The 26,285-nt window shown below is 42.0% G+C and overlaps 1 protein-coding gene across 1 annotated transcript; it reads left to right on the forward strand.

The window, feature by feature from the left end:
• Positions 1–2,275: 2,275 nt before the first annotated feature.
• CAVIN2 (caveolae associated protein 2) lies at positions 2,276–13,122 on the forward strand. Its single transcript, XM_087819394.1, has 2 exons — positions 2,276–2,758; positions 12,388–13,122. The coding sequence occupies exons 1-2, from the start codon at positions 2,276–2,278 to the stop codon at positions 13,120–13,122; spliced, it is 1,218 nt and encodes a 405-aa protein (XP_087675520.1).
• The last annotated feature ends 13,163 nt before the right edge of the window (positions 13,123–26,285 follow it).

Below are 26,285 nucleotides of genomic sequence, written 5' to 3' on the forward strand. Positions count from 1 at the left end.
TGATTATAACGTAAAATTGCAAATCCTTCAAAATATGTAAGAAATCACGAAGTTGATGAAGGTAATGCGAGAGAAGCCCTTGTATCATGGGCAACTCCTCTGACAAATGAGAATCCACAGCTGGAATAGTTAACATTAAAAGAAGAAAAAATCCACATAGATGATGCCACAATAACTGCTTCAAAAGGGAATAATTTGAATGTCAAAATTTAAGAGAGGCTCTTAGGAAACTGATGAAGCCTTCAAATATTTTTGCAATAATGACCCTCTTTATGACTTGCCCACAGAAATCAAATGTAAAAGGATATTGTATCATGATACCATATAATTTTGTTAGAAAATTATGCTTCTCAAAATCAGCACTTGATTCATCCTTTGTTCTAACATTTAACACATCATTGACCAACTAAAATTTGTTAAATGTAAGATAAATTAATTTTAATGATTTTCTTACCTTTTTAAAAGTTCCAACCAAATCTTTCCACTTTTTTTGTTCCTATTTTTAAAAGATTCACTTTAAGTGGGTTTGGGGGTACCAATTATCTGAGGAAATCATCAGACCTTCCATAAAGAGCTTTAATTCATCTCCCTAACTAGCAGGTATACTCGCTGAGGGCAGGGTCTTAGATCACGCACTATTAGTATCCTCTGAATAGTTCATCAATCATAGAACTGAAGGGATAGTGGAAACTCACAAATTCGATCAATGTGACAACAAATGACCCACTGACTGATTGGCTTATGTGTAGATTTTGCCATTGAAGAATGGCACTTTTCCATTACCAATCCCTGATCCAATATGAGCTGGCATTTGTGCTTCTCAAAATTGTTCGTAGAAGGCCTATTACAAATTTCCTGCTGAAAGCACTTTCGAAGGCTGAATACATTTAAAACCAATTCAAGCATGTAAAGTCGTTTTAGGAAATAAGCCCCACATCCCAAGGGCTCGGCTGAGGAGGGCCACATCTGAGAACAGGTGTGCCACTTCACTGAACAGGAATTTGGAAATGTCAAACATTAGAAGCACTTTAGAAACTCCAACTCAACCTGCCTGACAGTCACACTTCTGGGCACGTGTCAATAAATGCCTTGCAAGAGACAGGCATTTGAGAAAATCACTCAGCGGGGATTAAAAATGAGTTAAAACAAATGAGCATGGTAGGTTCTTAAAGAGACCAGGTGTTATTTATTGGGGGAGAGGAAGGGGTTCTCTTTCAATTTTACTTCTCAAAAGAAGTTCTAGCCCAGCCGCATGGCTCAGTGCTTGAGTGTCAACCTGTGGACCTGGAGGTCAGGGTTCAGTTCCTGGTTAGGGCACATGCCTGAGTTGCAGGCTCGGTCCCTAGTGAGGGGAGTGCAGGAGGCAGCCAATCAATGATTCTCTCTCATCATTGACGTTTCTATCCCTTCCTTTCTCTGAAATCAATAAAAATATATTTTATAAAAAAGAAATTCTATGTTTCTTAAAAAATGGTCATTCAAAACGTTTCCATCTATTACATGATAACAGTCCACAACATTACATGTTCTAACATCCTTGAAGTTCATTCTCTTTTGACTCATCTTGCATCCCCAATTACAAGAAGAAAGTATTAAGAAGAGCCGGGCTGTTTTGTTTGTCATTATCAGGGTTACTTCCCTTCCTTCAGAAATTAAAAACTAACAATACAAGCTTGGCTGCAAGCACCCTTTAAACTTGGCCCCTCCCAGTAGGACACCAGACGTTCTACAGACCGTCAGTCAGTTCTAGGGCAAATGCAAACAATACTTTCCGTTAGAATAACTTGTATTCAGGAAAGGAAAAAAAAAAAAAAAACAGACACTGTTGCATCTGTAGCATAGCAGCCAGAGAAAAGTTTACTAGCATTAGCCAATTGTAGGCCGTGGAACTGGGCCAAGTTAGCATGTTTTTCTCCGCCCCTAGATGAAGTCACGATTGAAATATGGCATTGAACTTATTTTTAAAAGGGAAGAGTAAGAAAGAAAAGCTAAACCCGCAGGAAAGTGCCCTGGGCAGAGGAGGTCTCGGCGAGGAAGTGTGTGCACACTTCCGAGCCCTGGGTGGCTCGGCTCTGTAGCCTTCGCCTCCCACTGGGTGGAGCAGGGCTTTTAAGAGCAGCTGGAATGCAGCTCCCCGGATCAGTGTAGCCAGTTGTCGCCTGTCTGAGCCTCTGCCAGCCCTGGGGAGCGGTGCTCCGAGCTCCCAGCGGCCGGCCCCGCTCTGCGCCTCGCCACGGTCCTCACCGGCCGACAGGCGCCCTCGCCCCGCGCAGCCATGGAGGCGGACGCCGCCCAGGCCGAGAAGCCGCCGCACTCGGGGCCTGACCTGCAGCGGGGAAAGCCAGCCAGCCCCAGCCCGGCGCCCTCCTCCACCCCGAGCCCCAGCCTCCACCTGGGGAGCACCGATGAGGCCATCAGGGACAACGCACAGGTGAACGCCGTCACGGTGCTCACGCTCCTGGACAAGCTGGTGAAGATGATGGACGCGGTGCAGGAGAACCAGCACAAGATGGAGCAGCGGCAGATCAGCCTGGAGGGCTCGGTGAAGGGCATCCAGAACGACCTCACCAAGCTCTCCAAGTACCAGGCCTCCACCAGCAACGCTGTGAGCAAGCTGCTGGAGAAGTCCCGCAAGGTCAGCGCTCACACGCGGGCGGTCAGGGAGCGCCTGGAGAGGCAGTGCGCGCAGGTGAAGCGGCTGGAGAGCAACCATGCCCAGCTCCTCCGGCGCAACCACTTCAAAGTGCTCATCTTCCAGGTCAGTGCCCCCTCCTCCTCCCACCCAGCTGGGACTCCTCAACACTCGTGATCTCAGTCCGCCTGGCTCTCACAACCCTTTGTACATCTGTCCTGCCTGTCAGGGATCAAACACACAGGCGTTGTCCCTGTCTGCCTTCAGCAGGCCAATGTGAAATCTGCGCACACGGGTGGACATTTCCCAGGTCACTGTAGCCTCAACTCAAGGCTGATGCCCCAGAGGTTAGCAGGGTGAGGTCATTTGTCAGGAAACACCTGGATGTACTCCATACGGGTTGGGCAGGTGAGCAGGTGCACAGCACCCTAGTCACATTCATTTGTCTCGGTGCTTTATGAATGCAGCTGTTAGCTGGATAGGGCAAATTAATTCAGTGGCTGTTTATTAACTCTTTGTGCAAATAGGGCAATCATGTGAGGCTTTTGTTTGGGTTTTTCTGTTTGTTTTGTTTTTTAAATCAAAAAATTAAACTCATAGCTGTTTAAAAAGTATCCCTTTGTCCAGAGGCTACCAATGTTTTGGGGACTAACCAAGTCTTGAAGACTGATTCTATTAGAGTTGAACTAGCCTCTTCATTTTAAGACTCTTTTGGCCAAAACAACCTTGTTGAGTTCTTTTCTAGCAAATGATGCACTAAAAATATAGAGCATGACTCTACAAACACACTAGATATGCTTGTCATTGCTCAGAGTGACCACAACTGCAAAGTAAAATAAAAGCAGCGTTATCAGTTAGTTACAAAGGCTAGTCTTGAGTTTTTTCTGCTTCAAATGGTTGCCTTAGAATAAAAAGGCCACTTAATTTTTTTTTAATGCATCAATGATGCAATTAACGTAGCAAGAGGCTATCTGGGGACAGGGAGATTGCGTGGGGCTGTTGTTCCACCAAGCGGTGGGCATTTGTGAATCCAAGAGCATCCCTGCCTAATGCTGGAAGCCCTTCCGCGCAGTGGAACCCGGCCAGTGCAGAGCCCAGGAAGCAATTGCCATCCCTCCCTGCCCCAGGGCTGCCTCGTTGTGACCGTGTGAATAGGGAGGATTTCAAAGCCATGTAGAGGAGAGGCTATAACCAACTGTTTGATTGTGAAAGGCACACAAGAAGAGCCTTCATCTCCCAAGAGAGATTTAGAAATTGGGACTTAAACCAAGGGAGCCTTCTTTTTCTAAATGAATCCGCTCTGTCAAGTTAGAGTCTAAGCCTCCATCCCCCCATAAAAGGAAAAGCTCATCTGGCTGCTTTTTTGTCCCCCTAAATTGCCCTTGATATTGTAAAGCTTCAGGCAGCTGATGTCCCCCTATACCTTGCAGGCTTTTTGCAGCTGGAAGTTTTTTAGCTCGTAATGCAAATAGAATAGCTTTTCCTGCACCAAATGACCTAAGAGATGTGGTAACTGCGCCTTTCTTAAGCCACCTAAGACCCCTACTTTCTTAGCCTAAAAGATATTAGAAATCTTAGCTCTCGAGTCATTTCTAAATTAAATACTGATCCCCAAACAAAATTAAACACATACAGACCTGTTTAAATCTGTCATCAAAGGAAATTTCCCTTCTTACAGTATGAATCAAAGAGATTATCTCATGTCCTAGTCCTCAGTTAAGGAGGAAAAAACAAGTATTTATCTAGTAGAGGAAAATCATAATTTGTCGGGATCAGTTTTTGTTTTGATTTGCCACGGATGTTCTGTAGATGTTGGGGGGATGGGGAGAGAAGACATGTGACTAAAAATTCAAGAGAATTATAAATCTGACATTTATGAAAACAGTTGTTGGGGAACTTAAAGACACACTCTGCCTCTAAAGCCTCTCCTTGCTCTCCTGTTTCGCCACATTGGATTGACAGGTGTGAAACTGCAGCCAGAAATGAAAGAAATTCTCCTTAGAGTAAAAGGTGTAAAACAGGGGTGCTCAGGACCGAGGTGGGAGCTGAGAGAATCCAAGGCAACGTGTTGAAGCTCCATTCTGGGCCTCTTAGCAGGCAGGCCCCAAGGACACTTAATTTTTAAAAAGAGCAGTTTAGGAGGCAAGGGACTGGGCCTTTCTTAAGCCGTGTGAGGTCCTTTATCAGCCTAAAGTATATTAGAAATCTCAGCTCTCAAGGTATCGCATGATGATTATTTTGAAGAAACAAATGCAATTGCAGTTCCTCAGTGGAGAGGTTGCTCTTTCTTGAAGCGAGGGTTTCTAGAGTCGTAACTATGCCAATGGATAAAATAATAACTTGGGCTGGAGAGTGCTTTAACTTAGGGTTTGGGGGGGACAAATTTTGCCATCAGACACTGGTTCAAATCCTAGTTTCCCCACTTGCCAACTGTGTGCACATTTTATAGCTTCTGCAAGCTTCTGTTTCCTCATCTGTGCGCTGAGAATATTAAGAGCAGAAAACTTTTAAGCTCTTAATAAGCCCTGCATGCTCGACTAGGCATTTTTCTGTGCCTTATCTCATTTCCTCCCAATTTACAGGTGAGGATGTTGAGATGTTTATATCTTGTCTGAAGTTATTTATTAAGCAAGTGGTGAAGCTGGGCTTTGAACTCACATCTCATTGATTCCAAAGTGTGTGCTCTTAAACGTTGCTGCTCCCTCCCTCATAGCTCTCTCCTATGGTGAGGAATAAGTGAAAGGACATATTTTAACTGGGTGGTGACTGGCATGGTGTAAGAACTCAAGGAATAGAAAGAAGCCCTTCCCGGGTGGATTTGAAATGCATCTGCACGGAGAGGAGGCTACACTTTTGCTTGGTTAGAAATATGCCTCTTGAGTAACAACTGACCCCACCCTACCCAGGATCTTGAAACACCTATGCTTATGTTTTTTTCAGTTGTGACGTATTAAAAGTTACACACACACAAGCACACACACAAGCACACACGCACACTCCCTTGTATGACAACTACCATGTTGAAGTCAGTATTGTGTCACTGCTGCTCTATGAAAGCAAAGGACACTACCCAAAGAAGCTTCCCTAAAGAGATCCCTTTGGTAGCAGCCCAGGCTTCACACTGTGGCAGAGGGTTGATGTTGCCCAGACCCCCAGAGAATGAGAAGGGCATATAATGCACTAGGTACCACTTTATATCTTTAAGTTATTTTGGTTATTTTCAGTCCACTTGAATGTTATGCTAGTTTTTCCTATACTAAATCCACTGGTTTTCTGGTCTAAGACAAAAAAAAATTAATGTGTAAAATAAAAGAGGAGAGTGAGGAAAGAAAAGCTGTCACCCACTCGAGCGTATTTAGTACCATAGTGTTTAAAAGACTACATTTCTAGTTTGTTAGTTCCTGTTATGTTCTCCAAAATCTACAGGTGCTTCTTGGTTGGTTGGATCTAGATACTTACACATTTGCATTTTCTAAAATTCCAAGCTTTGTTCTTAATTTATCGTGTTTAAATCATGTCATTTACTTATTTAAATCTGTTCTGAATTTACATCGTTGTGGCTGTTAAGCCTCTCATGCCTTAACAGTTACTTCAAATTATAACCAGGAGTATCTAAAGCTGGAGAAAATTCATTTCCCTTTAAGCAATAAACTAAATTGTCAGATCCTTGTTAAACTTAGCAGCTTTCCTTTCTACATTTTTTTATAATAGCTTAAGATCAATGTTCACATTCAAAATACTGTGACAAGACCCAGTGTAAATGAAATGAGACTCAGAACGGTTGCTGATCAAAAAGCAAAGGCTAAAGACTAATAAGGCTAATTCTTTGCCTATCTCTTTACTAAAAAGATAGAATTTCTATGGAAAATCAGTGAATATACAGGTGAAAGGAAATTTTTTCTGTTGGTTGAAGAGATTAGAGTTTCATAGGTAACTAACCCTGCCTAAGGGTGGGATGCCCACTTATGGCCTCTTATGGTTCTAGTAATGATTATTTGAAAAAGCAGTTTGTGAATGATTTCAAATCCAGGAAAGAAAATGACAGCTTACACTTTCATCCACATAAAATTGTGAAATTGGGTGAAAAGAGTAGAGGTTAGATATTTGTTGTGGATACGTTCATGGAGAATCAAGCCTTTAAATATGTTCAAATATTCATCTTTTGGGTTCCTAAGATGAGGTCAGAATTTTAGAAAGGTGCTAAAAGGGTAACATCTTCAGACTATTTTAAAATTGATTTTTTTTTTTAAAGACTACTTTCTTTATCCAAAGCCACTGTTCTGAAAACTGCTAAATTAATTCAGACTTAAAAGAAATGGGGACCTGGATAATAAAAAAACCTCTTTCATATGACAACTTGTGATGTTTATATCACAGGTTGATTAATGTACCCATAATGGAATATTGGTTTTAATATGCTACTTATCCAGTGCCCTTTAGTTTATGAGATAAACAAAATACTGGTTCTTATTGTTATTATTTACACTTATTGAATGCCAGCACTCCCTCAGGCACTTTAAGTGAATAACTGATTATTGTTGGTACTTCTTCAAAAGAATCATTACTTTCTCTCATACATTAAATAACTAAACTCTCAGATGCAGCCTTTCCAAGTAAATGTTGCCCCTTCTGTTGTTTTGTAATCTATATTTGTTTGACTTGAATGAAAAATGTTCTCAAATGCAGCTCAGGTTATATAGTTTTGATTCTTGCATGAAACAAAACGTCTTTGGCATTAGTATACTATGGGATTGCTTCTGTAATTTGTTAACTATTTTCAATGGTATTTAGGTTAATATGACAGAATCAAATATTTTAGAGCTGGAAAGCAACTTAATAATCATTTAACTTAACCTCATTTTATATCAAAGAAGCAGAGGCCCCAAGAAACAAAGTGACTGGCAAAGTTTAGTTTTATTAACAATAGAAATTATAGAGTTGAACTGTGAAATGAGTAAAACCAAACACTATAATCCCACTAGGGCAAAGTTCATGTTTACTGGGTTTTCTACATCAGCTTTTAAATAATTCAGTGTGATTTGGTTTTGTTTTGTGTTTTTTTGGTGTGTAACAAAAAACACCTAACCAGTGTGATCTTAAAAAAGAATTGAACCCTTGATAACACTGAAAAATAATGAAACTTTTAAATCCTCCAGAATGTGAAAGACTGCTCAGGGATTATAACTAATGCATTTTATTCTTATGACTTGCTGATTCCACCAGCAGCTGCCTTAGGGGTGCAGTTCTAATCAATGGCTTTATCCACTTGGCAATCTATACCTCAGAAACACAAATCGGAGAAAGCCATCAATGTGTAAAAGAGACCCATAAATCAGAATGTCAGGTGGGCATAGTTCCATTTTAATAACTAGTATTTAGAGATTATTGGATAAAACATTTCATGGACACAAATTTATGATCCTCATATCCCTCCAAGATGCCACCACATCCCTGTGGGAATAGGACAGCCTTTGCTATTGTCTTCTAACAACAGGGATGTTAGCAACAGGAGAGCAAACTGCTGGTTTGTCTCTCTTTATTCAAGCTTTAAATGACTTACTGTAGGCTTCCTTTTGAATGCTAGTCATAGAGCCTCCTTCTCGTTTAAAGTGTACATATCTGTACATATGTGCAAAGATTGGCTTCCATTAGTTGCAACCCCAAAATTGCTCAGCATGTTGGCAAGTTTCTCTGTTGATATCTATACGCACAACTGGAAGTATTAGTTCAAAAGAATTAATATAAACAGCAAACAAGTTAAAGTGCAAGGGAAAATGCCACTTCTCAAGAGTCCTCTCCATTCTTTTTCCTTTGCAAACATGTCACTCATGTATGTTTAAAGTCTTCTGTTTAATTCTCCCTTCCTTTGAAAAATTCCTGAGGGTTTTTGTGAAATGTTAGAACCAGGAGCAGATGCATCAGTGGAAACTGGGTATCTTCTTGAAAATAAATCTGTAGGGCAAATAGTCAGCTGCTGCTGGGGGCTTCTATTGCGTAGAACTACCCAGAAGCAACGCAACCCTCAAGGGATTCTTAATGCCATGTTAAGGAGTCACAACCCCTAGTAGATATATGGGTACCATAAGTAAACAGTGACAGAACCTAAGATGTATATTTGACCCTCCCCCTTGAAAAAGCCAACAATCTTGGAATCTTCAAAGAAAGCAGACCAAAACCATTATGACAGGAGGCAAAAGCAGAAGTGTAACCTCATCTGTAGGTAGGTGAAATATCAAGTGTGTCCTTGAGGTATGTGTGTCCTGAGCAAAACATGTGCAAGTGAGACTGGGCATCTGGGGAACTGTGCAGCGACAGAGGACCCACTGTCTAAAGTTCAAATTGAATTTCCATCATGATAAGAGTCACTTCATAGTGGAATACCATGCATACATTTTACTAAATGGTAGAGATTTGTATGAGTGTCAGTATTTTTCTGCTTCTAAACAAACATTATGGGAAGGTAAGATCTCCAAGTCCTTGGACATTCACAAGTTCCTGTGTTAAAAGGAAAGGGCTCACCTTCAGGGTGATGCCATAAGAAGCCACAAAATAAATACTGTCCAGTAGACAGAACACAAAATACTGCTTGAGTAATTAAAATGACAGCAGAAGCATAGCACTTAGCCAAGAAGATATATCTCACTTGTTTCCAGTTGCATAAAGACACCTCCAACTCATTCTGGATTATGTCTGTTCCTGCCGGGTTTATTTTCATAGCTGGCATCAAAGAGCACTTGTATAAATTTCCCTGGCATTGTATAAAAGAGTTCAGTTGGGTTTCCCACTATCTCTTAACTGTCCTCATATATGCAGTGTGAATCTACCATAGATCACTTTTGAGTCACATGGTCACGCACTTTCCTCAAACTGTCCTTAAAGGACACATAATGAGAGATATGAGCCTAAGACTCAACAGTGACTAATAATAAAATTTACCCCCCAAAGTTTTAATAATAAAATTACCCCCAAAATGCAAAATTTTTAGTTTAATTCTTTTAGAAGGACAGCTAATATGTCTACCTTTCATTAAGGCTGCAGAAAAGAAAGTTATCAGGGATTATAATATACAAATGTACCTCTTCTCTTGTAACCAACACTAATTTTTACAGTTTTCCACCTGATTTTCTGCCTTCTTCACTGAGGACTTTTAATAACATTTCACTGAGCTCTTGGTTTTCTTTCTTTCCTGCAAGCAACTCCTGTCAAATCATCCCAACCCTCTTGTCAAACCCCAGAAGTAATTTCGCTTCTGGACTAAGCATCAAAGCCCTAGCTATTTCTGTAGTCTGCCCCTCTTTCAGTCACACTCATCCTCTGAGAATAAAATCCTTCCTTAAAAATGGAAGCCACTGCACTCATTATGCCTTAGGTACTCATTTCCCAGTGACAGCAACAGTCAGCAAACTTCCTCCGGACACAGAGTGAGGCCCATGTTTTGCAGTCTTCAAGCCTAGCCAATGCAGGGGCAGTCTCCACTCTAGCTACCCCCAGGGCTGTCTTAGAAAGCCACCTTGCCCAACATGCACTCATTCAACAAATAGCTGTTGAGCTGCCAGGAACTATTCTAATCACTGGGGTGCAACAATGAACAACAGACAAAAATTCCACCTTCGCGGGGAGTACATGCCGATGAAACAGGCGAGTTGAGACTTCAACATGGGAAAGTTGCTCTCTGTCAAAGTCCATGTCATAAATGATTCACAGGAATCCTGTCTTTCTCTTATTTTTTAACTTTGTCTTTTATAAGATGTTCCTCACAATTTTTTAGGCATTCAAAAATGGGAGGGTGTGGATGAAAGAAGGTGAAGGGATTCGCCTAAAAAACATAAACACAGACAACTGTGTGGTGACGGCCAGAGGGAAAGGGAGATGGGGGCTAGGTGGAGGTGGGCAAAGGGTGGGGGGAAATGGGGATGGAAAGAGACTTGGCTTGGGGCGATGAGCGCAGGAGGCAGTGTGCAGATGATGTTTTGTCGAGTTGTACGCTTGACACCTGTATGGTCTTGTGAACCAATGTCACCCCAATAAATTCAATTTTTAAAAATGGGAGGGTGCAGGAAAGCTTTGGGAAACAGAATCTGTGATATCTTCACCCTACCAAGAATTCTATTTAACCAGGCATTCTGCTCTTTACCTCTACCAATACTTTATCCTTTGTTTCTAACCAGTTTATGGAAGGACTCTGCTATGAGCTTGTGTATGTAAGGGGGAGACACAGGGCTGTATCTCCGCAGGGAGTATCATAATTATACCATTCAGTAGTAATAAGGAGAGGGATTTTTAAGTTTCTCTTTATCAAAACTTTGTTCATTTAGTCTTTGTAGCAAGAAGTTAAAAAAATATGCAAGCTCACTCTTAGAGCATGTTTTTGATTATAATGCCAATTTCTCCATCAATCAAATTTGCAAAATAAAAAGGGAAGTTCTTACTGTTAACATGAACTTTGCATGAATTTTAGATCCCAGATAGACTTTTAAATTCACTAAATCTAGTTATTTTTTAAACTGAAAGTTTACTGGGTGGTCCACAATATAATCAGGTGACATCACAGTGGAAGCCAGGGTGGTATGGGCTCTGAAGCCTGGCCCACCTTGGCCTTCTTGCAGAGCCCTGGTGTCCCTGGAAGTGCCATTTGAAGGCTGTTAATCTAGGTCAAGTCCTCTTGTTCATGTCTGGAAGACACCGAGACCCAAGGAGATTGAGTAATTTACTGAAAGTTGCAGTATGGCAAGGACTGGGACTCAGGCTTCCCGCCACATGTTCTTTCTACTGTGCCCTTGCCGGCTCGCTCTCATTTTCCAATATTCAAAGAAAAATATAAAAATCAACGGGATTTCTATGCTTTGTGATCCAACTCTGTCTAAATTCAAATCTCCCCGCTTAGCAACACTGGGGAAGCATTTCCTTTGCCCTCTGGAGGCAGGTGCCCAGGCTCTGCTCCCTGAGACATGGCGAGGGGCAGATCTTTGCCTGTGTGTCTAGAAGTTGGAGAATAAGATGTGCTGGGAATAGTCTGGGGAAGGGGTGTTCCTGAGTTTCCTCACTCTTAGCTCTAGGTGGGGGCTGAAGTATTCTTGCCCCAGGAAGCCCTGTTTTTAACAACAGAGGCTTGATAAGCTACACTTGGCATCATCATTCCCCTGTACTACTCTAAAAATGGCCATAGAATGCCACCCCCCTTAAAGCCCACAAAGGACATACTAAGTCACAAGGCTTTGTGAGCGGGTCCCCAGCAAGGCTGGCCCTTGCTTCTCTTCTTCTAAAGTTGTCCCCTCGGAAAAATGAGCATGCCCTTTCAAACAGACACCAGGGTTGACCATCTTTACTGCCGGCTGCTAGTTGGGCAGGAAACCTGATCAAGGCCTTACCTGGTGTCTGACACTGAGGACAGCCTGGTTCCCCCCTCCCCCACCTGGGCCTGCCAGCCTGGCCTCCAGGCTCCTTCTCAGGGGGACGCTGGCAGGAACAGCGCCGGCAGGAGAGGAGTTCCCAGTAACTCACTTTAGCTCCCTTATCGGCAGCTTCCTGGCCCATCTGAGCCACAGCCCACTTCCCCTCTGCCCGGCACGATAGAGCCAGGGCCCTCCCTCCGGCCCCCGGGCCCACCCCGCCCACGTCCAGTTAACTCTTCGTGGCCTAGAAAACCGAGGCCACCAGCCTCTGGCTCCCAGCACGCCCAGAGCACGTGCGGACGACAGCCCCGGGGGCTGCTGGTGACACGGTTGCTAACGTGAGGCCCGCCTTGCCGCCCGCAGGAGGAGAGCGAGATCCCCGCCAGCGTGTTCGCCCGGGAGCCCGCGGGCGCCGCGGAGGGGGCGGCGCAGCCGGCCGACAGCGAGGCCCTGGAGGGCGCCCTGCACGCCGTGGACCTCTCGTCGGAGGACGAGGCGCCGGGCGAGGAGGAGGCCCCGGGCGACAGCGCGGAGGAGGAGGCGGCGGAGACGCGCGCCGGGAGGCTGAAGCGGTCCAGCCTCCGGAAGGTGGACAGCATCAAGAGGGCCTTCTCCCGCCAGAACATCGAGAAGCAGATGAATAAGCTGGGGACGAAGATCGTGTCTGCCGAGAGGCGCGAGCGCATTAAGAAATCTTTTGCTTCCAACCATGAGAAAAGCTCCCCGTTCAGGGTCTCGCCCCTCACTTTCGGCCGGAAGAAAGTCCGAGAGGGCGAAAGCGCGGCCGAAAATGAGGCCAAGTGGGCGGATGCGCCCAGCCACGAGCAGGCGCCCCGCGACGGCGAGGAGAGCTCGTGGGCCGAGGGCCTTTCCCACGCGGCCCCGGCGGAGGGGCGCGCGGGCGCGGGGGGCGGCCCCGGCGTGGACGGCGGTGTGGACTTGGCGGGCGTGGGAGACGAAGAGGAGTCGGCAGGGGCCCTGGAGCAGGCGCAGGAGGCGCGCTACGAGGGCGGCTACGCGCTGAACTCGCAGGAGGCAGAGGGGTCGGACGAGGAGCCCGCGCCGCCCGCAGTGCTGCGGGTGGACCAGACGGCGTAGCCCGCCGCGCGCCCCGGGCCCGGCACCCGCCGCGCGCCCCGGGCCTGCGCCCGCCCCTGGCACCCGCCGCGCGCCCCGGGCCTGCGCCCGCCCCTGGCACCCGCCGCGCGCCCCGGGCCTGCGCCCGCCCCTGGCACCCGCCGCGCGCCCCGGGCCTGCGCCCGCCCCTGGCACCCGCCGCGCGCCCCGGGCCTGCGCCCGCCCCTGGCACCCGCCGCGCTCGCCCCCGGCTCCGTCCGCGCGCCTGGCCCTGGCGCAGCAGCGCACGTGCGCCAAGCTCCTGCGAAGGCCACCTGCCCGGCTCCACTTCCAGTTTGCTCTTCGGTTCTATTTCTGTAGAATTTCTCCAGGGTGGCCGAGAAGAAGAGACGGAGCAGCTGAAAAACACTGATCAGTTTAGCTTCGTCGGGAAAACCAGAAGCTACCTAAGATCCTACTCATGAAATGTGATTTATTTTTCTTGTCATTCCATAAGCTTGCTGAAGAGCGTACCAGTAATATATTGAATTTCCACAGAACTCCGTGAATCTGTTATTTTTCAAGTGTGTCATATACAATATGCATGTGTGTTTAAGCTAAAGGCGTAACTACTTTATATTTTTAAAAGAAAACACTTTTTTTAGGAGGTAGAAGAGAAAGTTCAGTTGGCCACCCACTTAATGGAAACCATTGTTTTATTGAAAATGAAGTAAAAATGGAAAGATTATAATTCTTAGCAAATGAAGGAAGATATGTAGAAAAGTTGGGACTATTAGAAAAAGAAAGCAAAGGAAGAGATGTGGGGAAAATAAGAGAAACAGGAAACAAAGAATTCCAAAGAAAATGAAGAGGGAAAAAGTATGTGCTTAAAAGTAGAATATTTACAATAATAGTTCAAGTATTTCACTCATTATAACAATACTAAAGAAGTTTATATATATCCTGGAAAATTGTTATATTTTCACAATATTTTTATTTTCTAACATTTTCAAATAATATAAAAATATTTTACTATGTTAAAGTTGTATTTTTTCTTAATAAAAGATACTACAAATATTTCTCTAAAGAAGCTCAAAAGGATGTTCTCTAATGTTGGAATGAACATAAATCTTCAAAATTAGTTAATACATACTGCTTTTTCTGGGAAGCAGTATGGATCACACTATTCTTTAATATAATGTTTTTCAAATTTGAAATAACACACTCCAAAGGTAATGTTGGTTTATAAAATATTAAAATCAACAGGTTGGGAAAGGGAAAGCTTCTGTTTTTCCTTTTTTTACACATAATGGTAGTTTCATTCCAGGTCATATTTTATTTATATGTTAATTTCACATAATTTTAATATGTTTAACTTTTTAAAACATGCTAGTATTTATGTATATGTGCACACATATTCAGATAGGGTAATTTTTACTACTGCCTAACATTATACTAAAATACTGCTTTACCTATTTTTAATTACAGAGTGCTAATGTTTTGAGAAAATTATGAAACTATAGTTTAAAGACAAGTAACAGGGAGCAAATTCCTACCTTTAGTTTTTACCACTCACTATAGGTAACCTTACAAATATAGCTAATCCAAGACAGTATTAACAAACTGCTTTGTCTTATAAAAGAGATAAGTTTCACAAATGTATTGATGGCATAACCTATACAGTGATGTCCTTGTTTTGCAATAATGTACCCCAAGTGTTAGATTGTTGAACTAACAATGGCTGTGTTAAAGAAGACTAAATAAACCAAAAATGAAAAGTATACAACAGTGTCAGTTTTTTGGCAGAACAACTTTAGAACAAGCAGAAAGAATTGATTTTTAAACTCTCCTCCAAATGTAGCTGTAATGTTGATTGTTTCAGTCTTGATTTCCCCTATTAACTCTGTTTTCTCTTTTCCCTGATCTCATTTAGAAATCTAAGTCTCATTCTTCAAGTTTAACTTTCTTGACATCACCTTGCCAGCTCTGGAGAGCATCTGAATTTGTTGCAGCTGCTTGATGAATTTGATATTTCCATCTGCATTTTTACTGTTTGGTACCAGACCTCATAATACATTAAGTAGTTCTGCAAACATGAATGTATTGAGCTGTAGATTCAGTTGATTCACACAGATAAACCTTTGTCTTCTGCGGTGTCATACTCTTGGTAGAAGACTTAATTTCATTCATGGCCTTAAGCACGCCTGTTTAACCTTTACGAAGTTGGTATCGCTTCTTGCTGCCAAGGATTTGGAGGATCCAGAGCTAATGTAATGATTACATTTCCTTTTTTTTTAAATTTTATATATCTTTATTGATTTCAGAGAGAGGAAGGGAGAGAGAGGCAAAAAAATATCATTGATGAGAGAGTCATCATTGATCGGCTGCCTCTTGCACACCCCTGACTGGGGATCGAGCCCGCAACCCGGGCATGTGCCCTGACCAAGAATCAGCCGCGATCTCCTGGATCCTAGGTCGATGCTCACCACTGAGCCATGCCTGGCCAGGCATCATTTCCTTTTCAAAAATGCTAATGTTATGTAATAAAAAAACTACACTCAGGTATCTTTTTAGATTTTACTGACAAACTATTCTATGTTCCACATTTGAAGTATTAAACGCCTAAGCAATATACAGAGAATAAGGCCAGATAATTGTTGAAAACACATACTGTTGGGATTACAGAGAGGAGCAGTTGTGGAAACAACAGAAGCTATTTATTCTGTGTTATTGTTGAATTATTTGCATTCTGGTGAGGCTGCAAAGTCCCCAAATTAGATATGTCTTCTCCCGCCCATCCAATAACCCATTTCTAACTTTATGTGCCTGGAGCTCAAGGACTGGATTAGTTTTTCCCGAAAGATTGGTTATACATTAATAAGCACGGAGATCCATATCTTAGAAGTATAATTCAGGAGTAAGAAGCTTCTATTACATGGATCACAAATCTCACAGAAATATAGCAAAGATGTCACTTTTCTACAAGATTTTATTTTTAAAATATATAGGCATATATATTTCAATAGGAATATGTTTCTCTTCCCACTTAGGACTCTAGTATGTTTATTTATATATATGAAAATAAAAGACCCACACTAAGGCCAGTTCTGCAAAAAATAAATATTTTTCACACTTATTGTGTGATGAAAGCCCAAGATGTTTCTGCTTTTAGCACTGCTCATGCAAAAGATCAAGGTTTGAACCTCATACACTTCGGTCCACTGTCAGGAAACAGAAGCTCCTTTGACATAGCCAAGCTGTTAGTGTTAGTAAAGGTTATATTGAAAGTCATTTCCTACATTAAGACACTAATGCCCAAGCTCAGTTAATTCTTGCTTGAAAGTTTGTTTACTGCCCTACAGCCCAAGTCTAAGTGATTTTATATTGGAGATTGAGAGTATGAGGAATTGAGGTACATGTAGCAATCATTATTAACAGTTCCATAGCAACCACCAGTCTTTTCCTGAAAACCAAGCCTCTGACACTGCAAAGCCAGTTTCCGATGAAGCTGGCACTGTGACCTTTGTTTTCTGCTTGATCTGGGTGTCGAGATAAAGACTTCTGCAGCCAGGAACTCATTCCTAAAGGGAACAGGCAGTAACTCCCATTATTAAAGATATACTCTTCCTATTTTTGTTTTAAACATTGCAGTATCTGAAACACTGAAATTATTTTTAACTCTCTACTCAAACTTCCCAGTAAAGAAGCCAGACCTTTAGCAAAACAGTCTGATATTCATACATTTAAACTTTTCACCATAAAATAAATCTATTAAATATTATTGAGCAATGCAACAATTTGTCTCTTTGACTTGCTAAATTTCTTAGTGCCCAAAGCAGTAAAACACAATCATGGGGGAGAGGGAACCAACATTTTTAATAGCTTATGTTACACCAGGTTGGGATCTCTAATGGTCATGTACTATGTACCTACCATGTGCTAGACACAAGCACTATCTCATTTAATCAGACATCCTGTTAGGTAGGTGCTATTTTTGCACCTGAGACTTTTGAAGTTAATTTACTCGAACCAGTAAGATGGGGGAGGGAGGAAACTCCAGAATTCTCACTCTAAGTTCTCATTCATCATGTTATAATTTAACTATTTTTCCTTTGCTGGTCACAGAGTTGAATGTCTTGACAAGTTCACATAACTATTGAGTGTCAGAGTCAGTGTTCAACTCATCTGAAATCCATGCGCTTGCCAAAACAGACTCCTAATTATATCACCCAACTGTGCTTAACAATGAATCACTTTATAAGCTCTTAGATGGTATAGTGTTAATTTCATTTTATCTCCCCTTATACAGCAAGTATCACATATAGCTATACTATGTAAATGATTTGGGTGATTGTCATCCAATGCTAAGAAAAAGCAGCTCATGGTTCTTGGGGAGCCACAGAGAGCTATTATTTAGGTCTGTTGAGGCCATGGAGGGGCTCCCAAATTCCTTGGTATTGTCCATTGTCAGTCAGTAGCTGCAGGGTTCACTTTGGGCCATGGTTTAATAAGGGCAACTGTCAGCAGAGATAGATACTCGGGCTGGTTAATTCAAAGATGGCACAAGAAGTCTGCCTCAAACCCTTTAAGTTAAAGACGTCATACCCCTGTGTGATGCTAGAGAAATCAGTGTGGGGGTATGCAAGGAGAGTATGGAGGTTCGGGAAGTATGGTGAACACTGAGGATAGGGAGACCTAACCTCTGATTATAATTCCTACAAAATCGCCCAGCTGTCCTCTCAAGGAAAGCAGGAACTAGGTCAAGCAAATGAGAGGTCTCCATTTCTGTGGTCAAACAACCAAAGAAAACTCTAGGCCAACCCTCTTTCATCAAGACGTATGCGGCAGGCAGACTTCTTCCAAAGGCTTTGGCAGTGGTCACAAGCTCAAATGCCTAACAGGGCTCACAGTGAGTAAAAGAGTCCCAGGAGGTGGCAGCAATTGTACCAAAGCTGTTGCATGTGGGCCGCATCCTCTCGATGGGGCACCCTTCTAATTCATCCACCCAAAAGTGTTACCTTTTTTCCCCCCGGCCGGAGTGGCTCAGTGGTTGAGGGTCGACCTAGGATCCAGGCGATCCGGGTTCGATTCCCTGTCAGGGCACATGCCCGGGTTGCGGGCTCGATCCCCAGTCGGGGGCTCATCATTGATGTTTCTATCTCCGTCTCCTTTTCTCTCTCTGAAATCAATAAAAACGTATATTTTTTAAAAAAAGGTGTTACCTTTTTTCAATTTCCAGAAAGGGACAGTACATTCTAGGAGCCACCCTGGATGGGGGTAAACTGCCAGCCACTACCCAACTCCAATTGCCATATTGGAAATCAAGCCCAGTGCTCCCAAAACTTCTTTTAAGAAGGGCCAAAATTCAGATTTCTTTTTATATGAAATCCTCTTTGCTTTTAATTTTTGGCAACTAGTTCAAATCATTTTAAATAGTGTGCAAGCCAATAGTAACTGTCTAGTCTCTGGATGTAGCCCTGACAATGACTACAGCTTCCGACTTCTGGTCTGTAGAGATGAAGGCTCTCGGCTCTCCTTCCCCACCCTGAGGCACAGATGCAAGAACAGAAGCTAGTAACAGGATTGAATTTGCCTTGGGAAAAAGCACAAAAACCTGCTTAGGGGAATATAAAATGCAAAAGTACTCTTGCCAGAACTTACAAGAAATTTTCTCTTACCACTTACTGAATTTGTAAAAAGATTGCTGTTAATGCTCCATAGTTAGTTGCTGGAAGCCGTTCCATCCTTGCTGCTTGACACAGTCCTTCAAGGAGGAGGCATCTGCACAGCCAGTGCTCCTTGGGACTTGGCGTATGGCATATCCCTCTTCCCACGCTTGTTCCCCTTTCTGACGCTCTGTGTCCTTGCCCGAGTCACTGCACCAGAAAAGGGCATTGCCCTAGCTGGAAACTTTTCCCTAGCAGGGGAGTCGGATGGGACCGGAAAAGACAATGGTTCAGTAAAAGCCCCAAGGAGTATGGGAAAATCTTGTGCTGCTTATGAGGAACTCAGACTGACAGCAGAAAGTTTAGGACGTGTTAGGCCCATTACCGCAGGAAGCTCCCCACCGGGGAAAGGCCTGGGTTGGGGCCCCTGCTGACTCGGCGGCGCAGGGCCATCCACAGGGAGGCCACCAGCGAGCTCCCAGTGAGGAATGGATTACTGGGGGAGGTTAATATTAATGGAAAACTCTGGGAATCCCCACAAGGAAAGAGCAGTCTAGGAAAGAGATTATTTCAATCTACACCTGAACCCTTATCATACACAGAATAATCATACACAGGACATTACAGTGAGGACGGACTGCTGCAGGGAATGTACCAGAGAGACTGAGGCTGGGTGCCAGACAGGTGGACAGTCACCACAGCTACAAACAATCACAAGCAAGCTGCAGAACCCTCACTTAAGACTCGAATAACCTTCACATAAGAAAAGCTGGCTTAATTATTCTCCTTTTAGCTATGTGGAAGAGCAATAAAATAGTAACTTCAAAATCTAAATAAAACAGTAGGTAAGACAAAAATTAACATAACTAAACAGATGCAAATTCTTTAAAAGATCAGATAAGAAGGTATATTCATTAACTGTGAGAGGCCAAAACAGAAACCAGAACATAGCATGATGTCACGTTGTTTAACCAGCAACAAAATCCAATAGTATAAATACAGTTGTAACAAGGCAATAAAAAGAAGCTGATTCTCATGATGCTCTGAACGCTGTCTCCGTGTCCTTCCTTCATTTCTTCACTGATGCCGTCCACTCCTTTGGGGACCCCTGGACCAGCTGGGGCTGGACCCTGCCAGTTAGTGCACTGAGGAGACAGTCGCTAATCACATTAATAGGTTCTCTAATCGAAAAACACCACTTGTTCTTATTAGCATTGCTAACTACCTGTGGGTTACCTGCAGAAACCTTGGATGGCAAAGGGATTGGTATTTTTCATAAACTGAGCATAGAATGTGACCATCCTATTTCTATGTTCCAGTTGAAAAATATCTACTCCTGTCAATAACCTAGAGGTCCTACAGATGACAAAAAAGCAAGGCTGAATTCTGCTCTGCCATATATCATAGCAAAATTGCCAGCCAACACTCCATTCTTCAACTCTTTATTGTTCGTAATGAGGTACTAAAGGGAAAGAACACAATTCAATTTTTTTGGATGCTAAATTGAGCCTTCAGTGCTCGGAGTTGGGGGAAAAAACTGTTACAGATTTAGCACAAGGGGCAAGATGTCCTTTGTTAAGGAGAAACATGTTTGCAACCACTTGAAGCTCTAAAGAAGCACAGGGACTCATTGTGTTCTCCAAAGTCCACTGATAATTGTCTCCAGAATCCCAAGAACATGCAGGAAAAGACATTGTGAATGTGTCCTTATTTGAAAAATCAAATTTCCTAGGGAACTTAAATCAATAATTTAAAATCCCTATATAATAAAAGGAATCCCTCCTCCCAGGATGAATGGAGCAAAGCAGTATCTTAGTTTATGGGATTGCCCTTGAAATTAACCAGAGAAAGGGAAACTGAGGTACATTGGGTATAATTTCATAATAATCTTTAGTTTTCTCCTTATTTTTCTTTCTACCATCACCCTTTTTATTGTCAGAAAATATATATATATATATATATATATATATATCTTCCCAACTAGCTTGTAACTAGACATTTCAGAGATTAAATAAAAGTAGGTAGACCTGAATTATCCAATAACCACAGGCAGTTTTTGTCTGCAAGAAAAGTTTCCCCAGTAAAGGTATTCCATTTGTTTCACTAACATCTATTTCATTTATTGGGGATTTATATGTGCCAGGCCCTGTGTTGGATATGTGGATATGACAGAATAAGAGAAGAATCTTTGTCACCTAGAAACTATCTATTAAGAAAGGAGAAAGTGCTGAGAATCACCTACATAAAGATTTCGAACTTGTAGCAGCAAAGCAAAAAGAAACAAATAATTTGAGAGAAAAATAAATCTTCAACCTTAAGAAAATTATTATTTGAGAAATAGTCACTCAAGATAGTTAATGGAGGTCCTGTAGCTGGGCTGTGTAACGTATCATAAATGTCCAGGATAGAGATGGAAGGAAGCTAAAGTGTGGAAGCTGTAGGTGTGACTTAAAAAATACATAGGAATAGAAAGTTCTCTGCTCTGCCTGGCCGGGCGTGGCTCAGCTGTTGAGCATCGACCTAGGATCCAGGCGATTAGGGTTTGATTCCCGGTCAGGGCACGTGCCCAGGTTGTGGGCTAGGCAGCCGATCAATGACTCTCTCATCACTGATGTTTTTATCTCTCTCTCTCTCCCCCTCCTTTCCTCTCTTTGAAATCAATAAAGATATCTTTAAGAAAAAAAAAAGTTCTCTGCTCTAATATACAAAACAAAATGGTAGAAGGGAGAATGTGAGTGGAAGAAAATCTATAGTCTTTAAAATGCAACATTGACAACAATTGCATTCATTTGTTTTAATTAGTAAGTAAATGTGGAGCATGTGCCATATTGTATGTCGAGAGCTAGGAGAGGTCCTAGGTTTGCTGGGTAGGCAGGAACAAAGCAAACAGACATGCTCATCCCTCCTGCAGTCCCAGCACACCCTGGGACAACTACTTGTTTAGACTCTCTCTTAACAAAAGTTTTCAAATTGGTTTTGTTTTGGATTTTTGTTTAATTTTCGGGCATTTTCCCTCATGAAAACATAGATCTAACTCATAATGTTACATAATACCTTTTCTAGAATGGGACAGGGATGAATAAATAAAAACATGCAATGGGAATCAATGAGAAAATGTGACTTTCTTTAGGTGCAGTAACTTTACATCCAACTTCAAAAGAGCACATGTTATCCTTACAGTGAGAGGTGGGATTTTTAAAATAACATTTATTAAGGTTCATTAAGTAGGGGAAAATGGCCCATAATCCTAGTGCTTAGATACTCTGTGCTATAATTTATTTTCTTAAAAATAATACAGAAAACTGCCCTGGCCAGGTGGCTCAGTTGGTTGGAGCATCGCCCCATATACCGAAAGGTTGCAGATTCAATTCCCAGTCAGGGCACAAACCTACATTGTGAGTTAAATCCCTGATCGGAGAGTGTGTAGGAGGCAACCAATCAATATGTCTCTCTCACATCAATGTTTCTCTCTCTTCCTCTCTCTAAAAACACAAACTTATCCTTCTCCCCCTCTTCTTCCCTCTCTCCCCTCCTCCTCCTCCTTCTTTAAGCAGCCTTTAAACTCTGCCTTTAAAGGGCTTTGTGGTTAGGTCAGGAACACCTGGATAATCTTTCTTAATGTAAATGACATCATAGAACATAATAAAATCACAAGAGTAAAATCCATCATGTTCAGATGCGGGGGGTTATTTAGGATATGTACTCTAGGAATATGGGAAATCTTGGATCCATCTTAGAAAATTTTGCCTACCACATAATAGAATACGGTAAGAAATTCAAACGATGCAAACGGGCATTCATTTAAAATCTCTGTATCTCCTTTATGTTTAAATAACCAGGATCTGCTGCACCTAGCTTTCCTCATCACTCTTGCTTGGTGCTCCTTCCTTAGTGGCGACTGTGAGCCTACCTTACTCTTCATCACAGCTACCAGCAGCTTTTCTTCCTTGAATGTTATCGTAAGAATAAGCAAAGAGATGGGAATGAATGGCCCAAGGCGAGGGCACTATTTATTATCCCAAGGGCTCTTTAACTGTGGAGAGAGTTTGCATCAGCCCCATTGTTGTGCCTGAAACACTTCTCTTAGAGCAAATGGGTTCTCTGGGGCTCCCTGTTTTGTAAGAGAATCAACTAATTTTTCTCCCAAGTAGATTTAAATAACTTCTGGAGGAAGTGATCTATTTAGACACAAGAGGATGTTAATATACACTCCTCACATGTGAAGGAAGGGTGCCAAAAAAAGAAGAAAGCTAACCAGGGGAGGAAGTGGGGAGGGGGGAGGAGGAAGAAGAGGAAGAAAATAGAAAGATGAATAAATCCGTTAAAGTTAAACTGTAAAATAATTAAAGTCCGGAATTCATTTATGCTTCGGAACACGAATAAAGTTTCACCCTCTGACCATTACCACAGCTTTTCTCCATAGCAACATCAAAGAAAAAAAGAGTATTTTATTTCTTTTTTCCACAAAAGATGCGTCTTTTCCCCAAAAGATGCATTTCTTTCTAATTATTGTCAAACGGGCATTCATTGTCATTCTAAAGTTTCTAAACTATGCTGTTTGATCTATTGCTTTAGAATCCCAATTTTTCCTATCTCTTTCTTCTAAGTACAAAAAAGACAAAGAGACTTCCACTACCTTTCATTGTTCTTTGGATGGGACTAGACATTAAAAAATAGATTTACATTACCAGTCATAACTTGCAACTTCTGAAGCTCCCGCAGAACTCATATATTCAATTTTTCCCTCCTGAAGTGACAAGTTGCTCAGCTTTCATCAGTTTAAATGAAAACACAGGAAGCAATAGTAATGGCCCTAATTTCCATGAGTGTTTTCTTTGTGTGAGAAGTCCACAAGCTAAAAGTTTCTCTTCAGAGCTTGGTCCACTACTATGAAATGAAGATGAACTATTAAACATAACTTATGAATCTAGACTTGAAGCACGTGCGATTTGCTCTTCAAATCTGAGAATTCCTCATCTTCACTGCAGGGCACTGTCTTAAAAGCACATCTCTAAAGGTTGCCTACTGGGACATGGAGGAGGGCACTTTAGTAGTAACTTAGCAGAAACTTAAGAACACACCCCAAACTTGTATGGGGCAATTGCTACTTAGACAAATTGCAACAGAGAAGCTATGAGGAAATCTTGTACTGACCTTAGACCCTGGCAAGCACAGACCTTGTACTTTACCTGCTCCTCAGGGAGCCCCATGCCTTAATGTACCTTCCAAAATTTTTTTCTAAGTATCCTTCTGGTGCCTGGGACCAACCAGGGCTGGCAGTGTCATTTGAACAAGACTCAGATCAACTCAAGACCCTGTGCATCCCAGTCTATAAGTTTGGGGTGTGTTCTTAAATTGCTGCTAAGTTACTACTAAAGTGCCCTCCTATATGTCCCAGTAGGCAACCTTTAGACATGTGTTTTTAAGACATCACCCTGCAGCAAAGATGAGGAATTCTAAGATTTTTTCCTTTCAGAGCACTGGCTAAGCCTCTACCCCATACAAGGGGTAAACCAGATGTCTCAAAGAGCCTTCCAGAGGAGAACTCTGCTAGCCAGTAGAGTATTTCTTTTATGAAGTCCGGAGACTCTGGATGAGATTGGGTCTCTGGAATGATGTTGACATGCTGATTTGTGGAAACTCACATTACTGAGGGACACAGGACAAGTTTAGGGCTCTAGGATTGCAATGGTATACTGCCAACCTCAAGGTTCCAACCATGTGTTGGGACTGGTATAAAAGTTCTTCAGACAGAGGTTTCACCTCCAGTCTATAGCACCAAGGGAGCAAGGATGATACAGGTCCATTCAGGGCTGTCACTCCACTTCCTCCTCAGGTTCCACATCACATGTTAGGCTATTTTCCTGAGGTTACCTCACCCATCTCCAAAAGCTATCGAGAGTTTTGCTCCCCTATGTCCAATGATTCTTCCAATCCATGTCCTCCCTTGCTTTACTTCATGTGTTGATGTTCTCTGCCAGGCTGCTCTTAAGCCATGCTGGATAAGGGATGGACATTTCATATACAAATGGAACTACTCTTCTTGTTCCCCATGGTTCTCACCTATCTTCCTGGTGGAAGTGGTAGAAAACAGGGGCAAAGCCAACATTGAAACAGATCATATTCTAGGTATGCCATCACTATTGCCTAAAGAGTTCAAGAGAAGACATCATTGGAAGATGCATTATTCTATGTTGATGCTGTAAAATTCTGAACACTAAAAAATTTATCATTCACACTTTTCTGCATGTATTGGATAAGACTTGTGTTTGTGGTCATCATCAACAAAGCACAATAACAACTTTTGAGACAGTCATAGAAGACCAGTGTTCATGGAATGATGGATGACACAGACTCATGAGTAATGATGTATCCAGCATTAAATAAATGGTGTTAGAAACTACAGAGGCAAGAAGACCTATATTGTTTCAACTCAAACAGGATGTGAAGAGCCATGGTGTTGTGAATAATGACAGCATTGCTGTCTTTTTCTCACATGATGAGAGATATGAAATTAGCCAGGAACTATGCATTTGACAATAAAGAGCAAGAAGATACAGTGCCTAGCTACTAGCTACTAAGAAGAACCTTTACATGCAATGCTTAGACAGTGAGTGCATGTGTAAATAGCTCTACTTTATCCCTTATTCTGAAGCTTTATTAAAAATTATCATACCTTACATAGGCCTATGCATTTTATAACACTTTTTAAACCAAAATTTTTGTATAGACAGAGATCCTACAAAAAAGATTTGCCTGGAATCCTGTACATCTTAGGGATGGCCCTGAGGAAAACTGAGGAAGGGTAGCAGGGAATTTTCTAACACCAGTTCCATCCTTTCTCAGTACAGCACAGTAGATTTCACATTACATGGTTTGGGAATTTACCTGACTTAATTTAGCAAATATTTTGCATACACAATGAAATAATTACCATTATGTGTTACAAAGACTTGGGGGCTTTTGTAATGTTCTTGTTTTGTTTTGTTGTAGCTATCTTATTTTTGTATTTTTTCCTGCTTGAAGATAATTCTCAATTACCCAGATGTAGCTTATTCACTTACTAAAATTAACTGCATAAAATTAAAGTTTTATTTCTATATTCTCTGGCCTCCAATACTGAGTGTTTCTAGATGGCCTCACTATTTCATTAGTTGGTAGAAATTCAGAGAATACAAATTGATTTTGATGTTAGCCTTAAACACTTTAATTATGGAAGAAAATCTGTTCTAATGATCATATAAATGCATGTTATCATGTCAGGTTATTTCTGAAGTATCTATCTCTTGGATTATCTTTGCCTTTTTTATGGACATATAATTGAGGTTTAACTATTTTAAGGCTTCCGTGATATCAATGTCTATTTTTCCATACATCAACCATATTTGTATCTACAAAAGTAATTACTTATTCACAGGTGATTGATCTGCTTAATAATTTAAAACCTGTCTGGTCAAACAATTACTTGGCCAAACTACTATAAGAGATTGATAGCAACGTCCTAGGTTCCGTTAAAAAAAAATCAGAGTTTATTTCTAG

The sequence above is a fragment of the Miniopterus natalensis genome, chromosome 8 (assembly GCF_054644295.1).
Source record: "Miniopterus natalensis isolate mMinNat1 chromosome 8, mMinNat1.hap1, whole genome shotgun sequence".
In the NCBI taxonomy this organism is placed as follows: Eukaryota; Metazoa; Chordata; class Mammalia; order Chiroptera; family Miniopteridae; genus Miniopterus; species Miniopterus natalensis.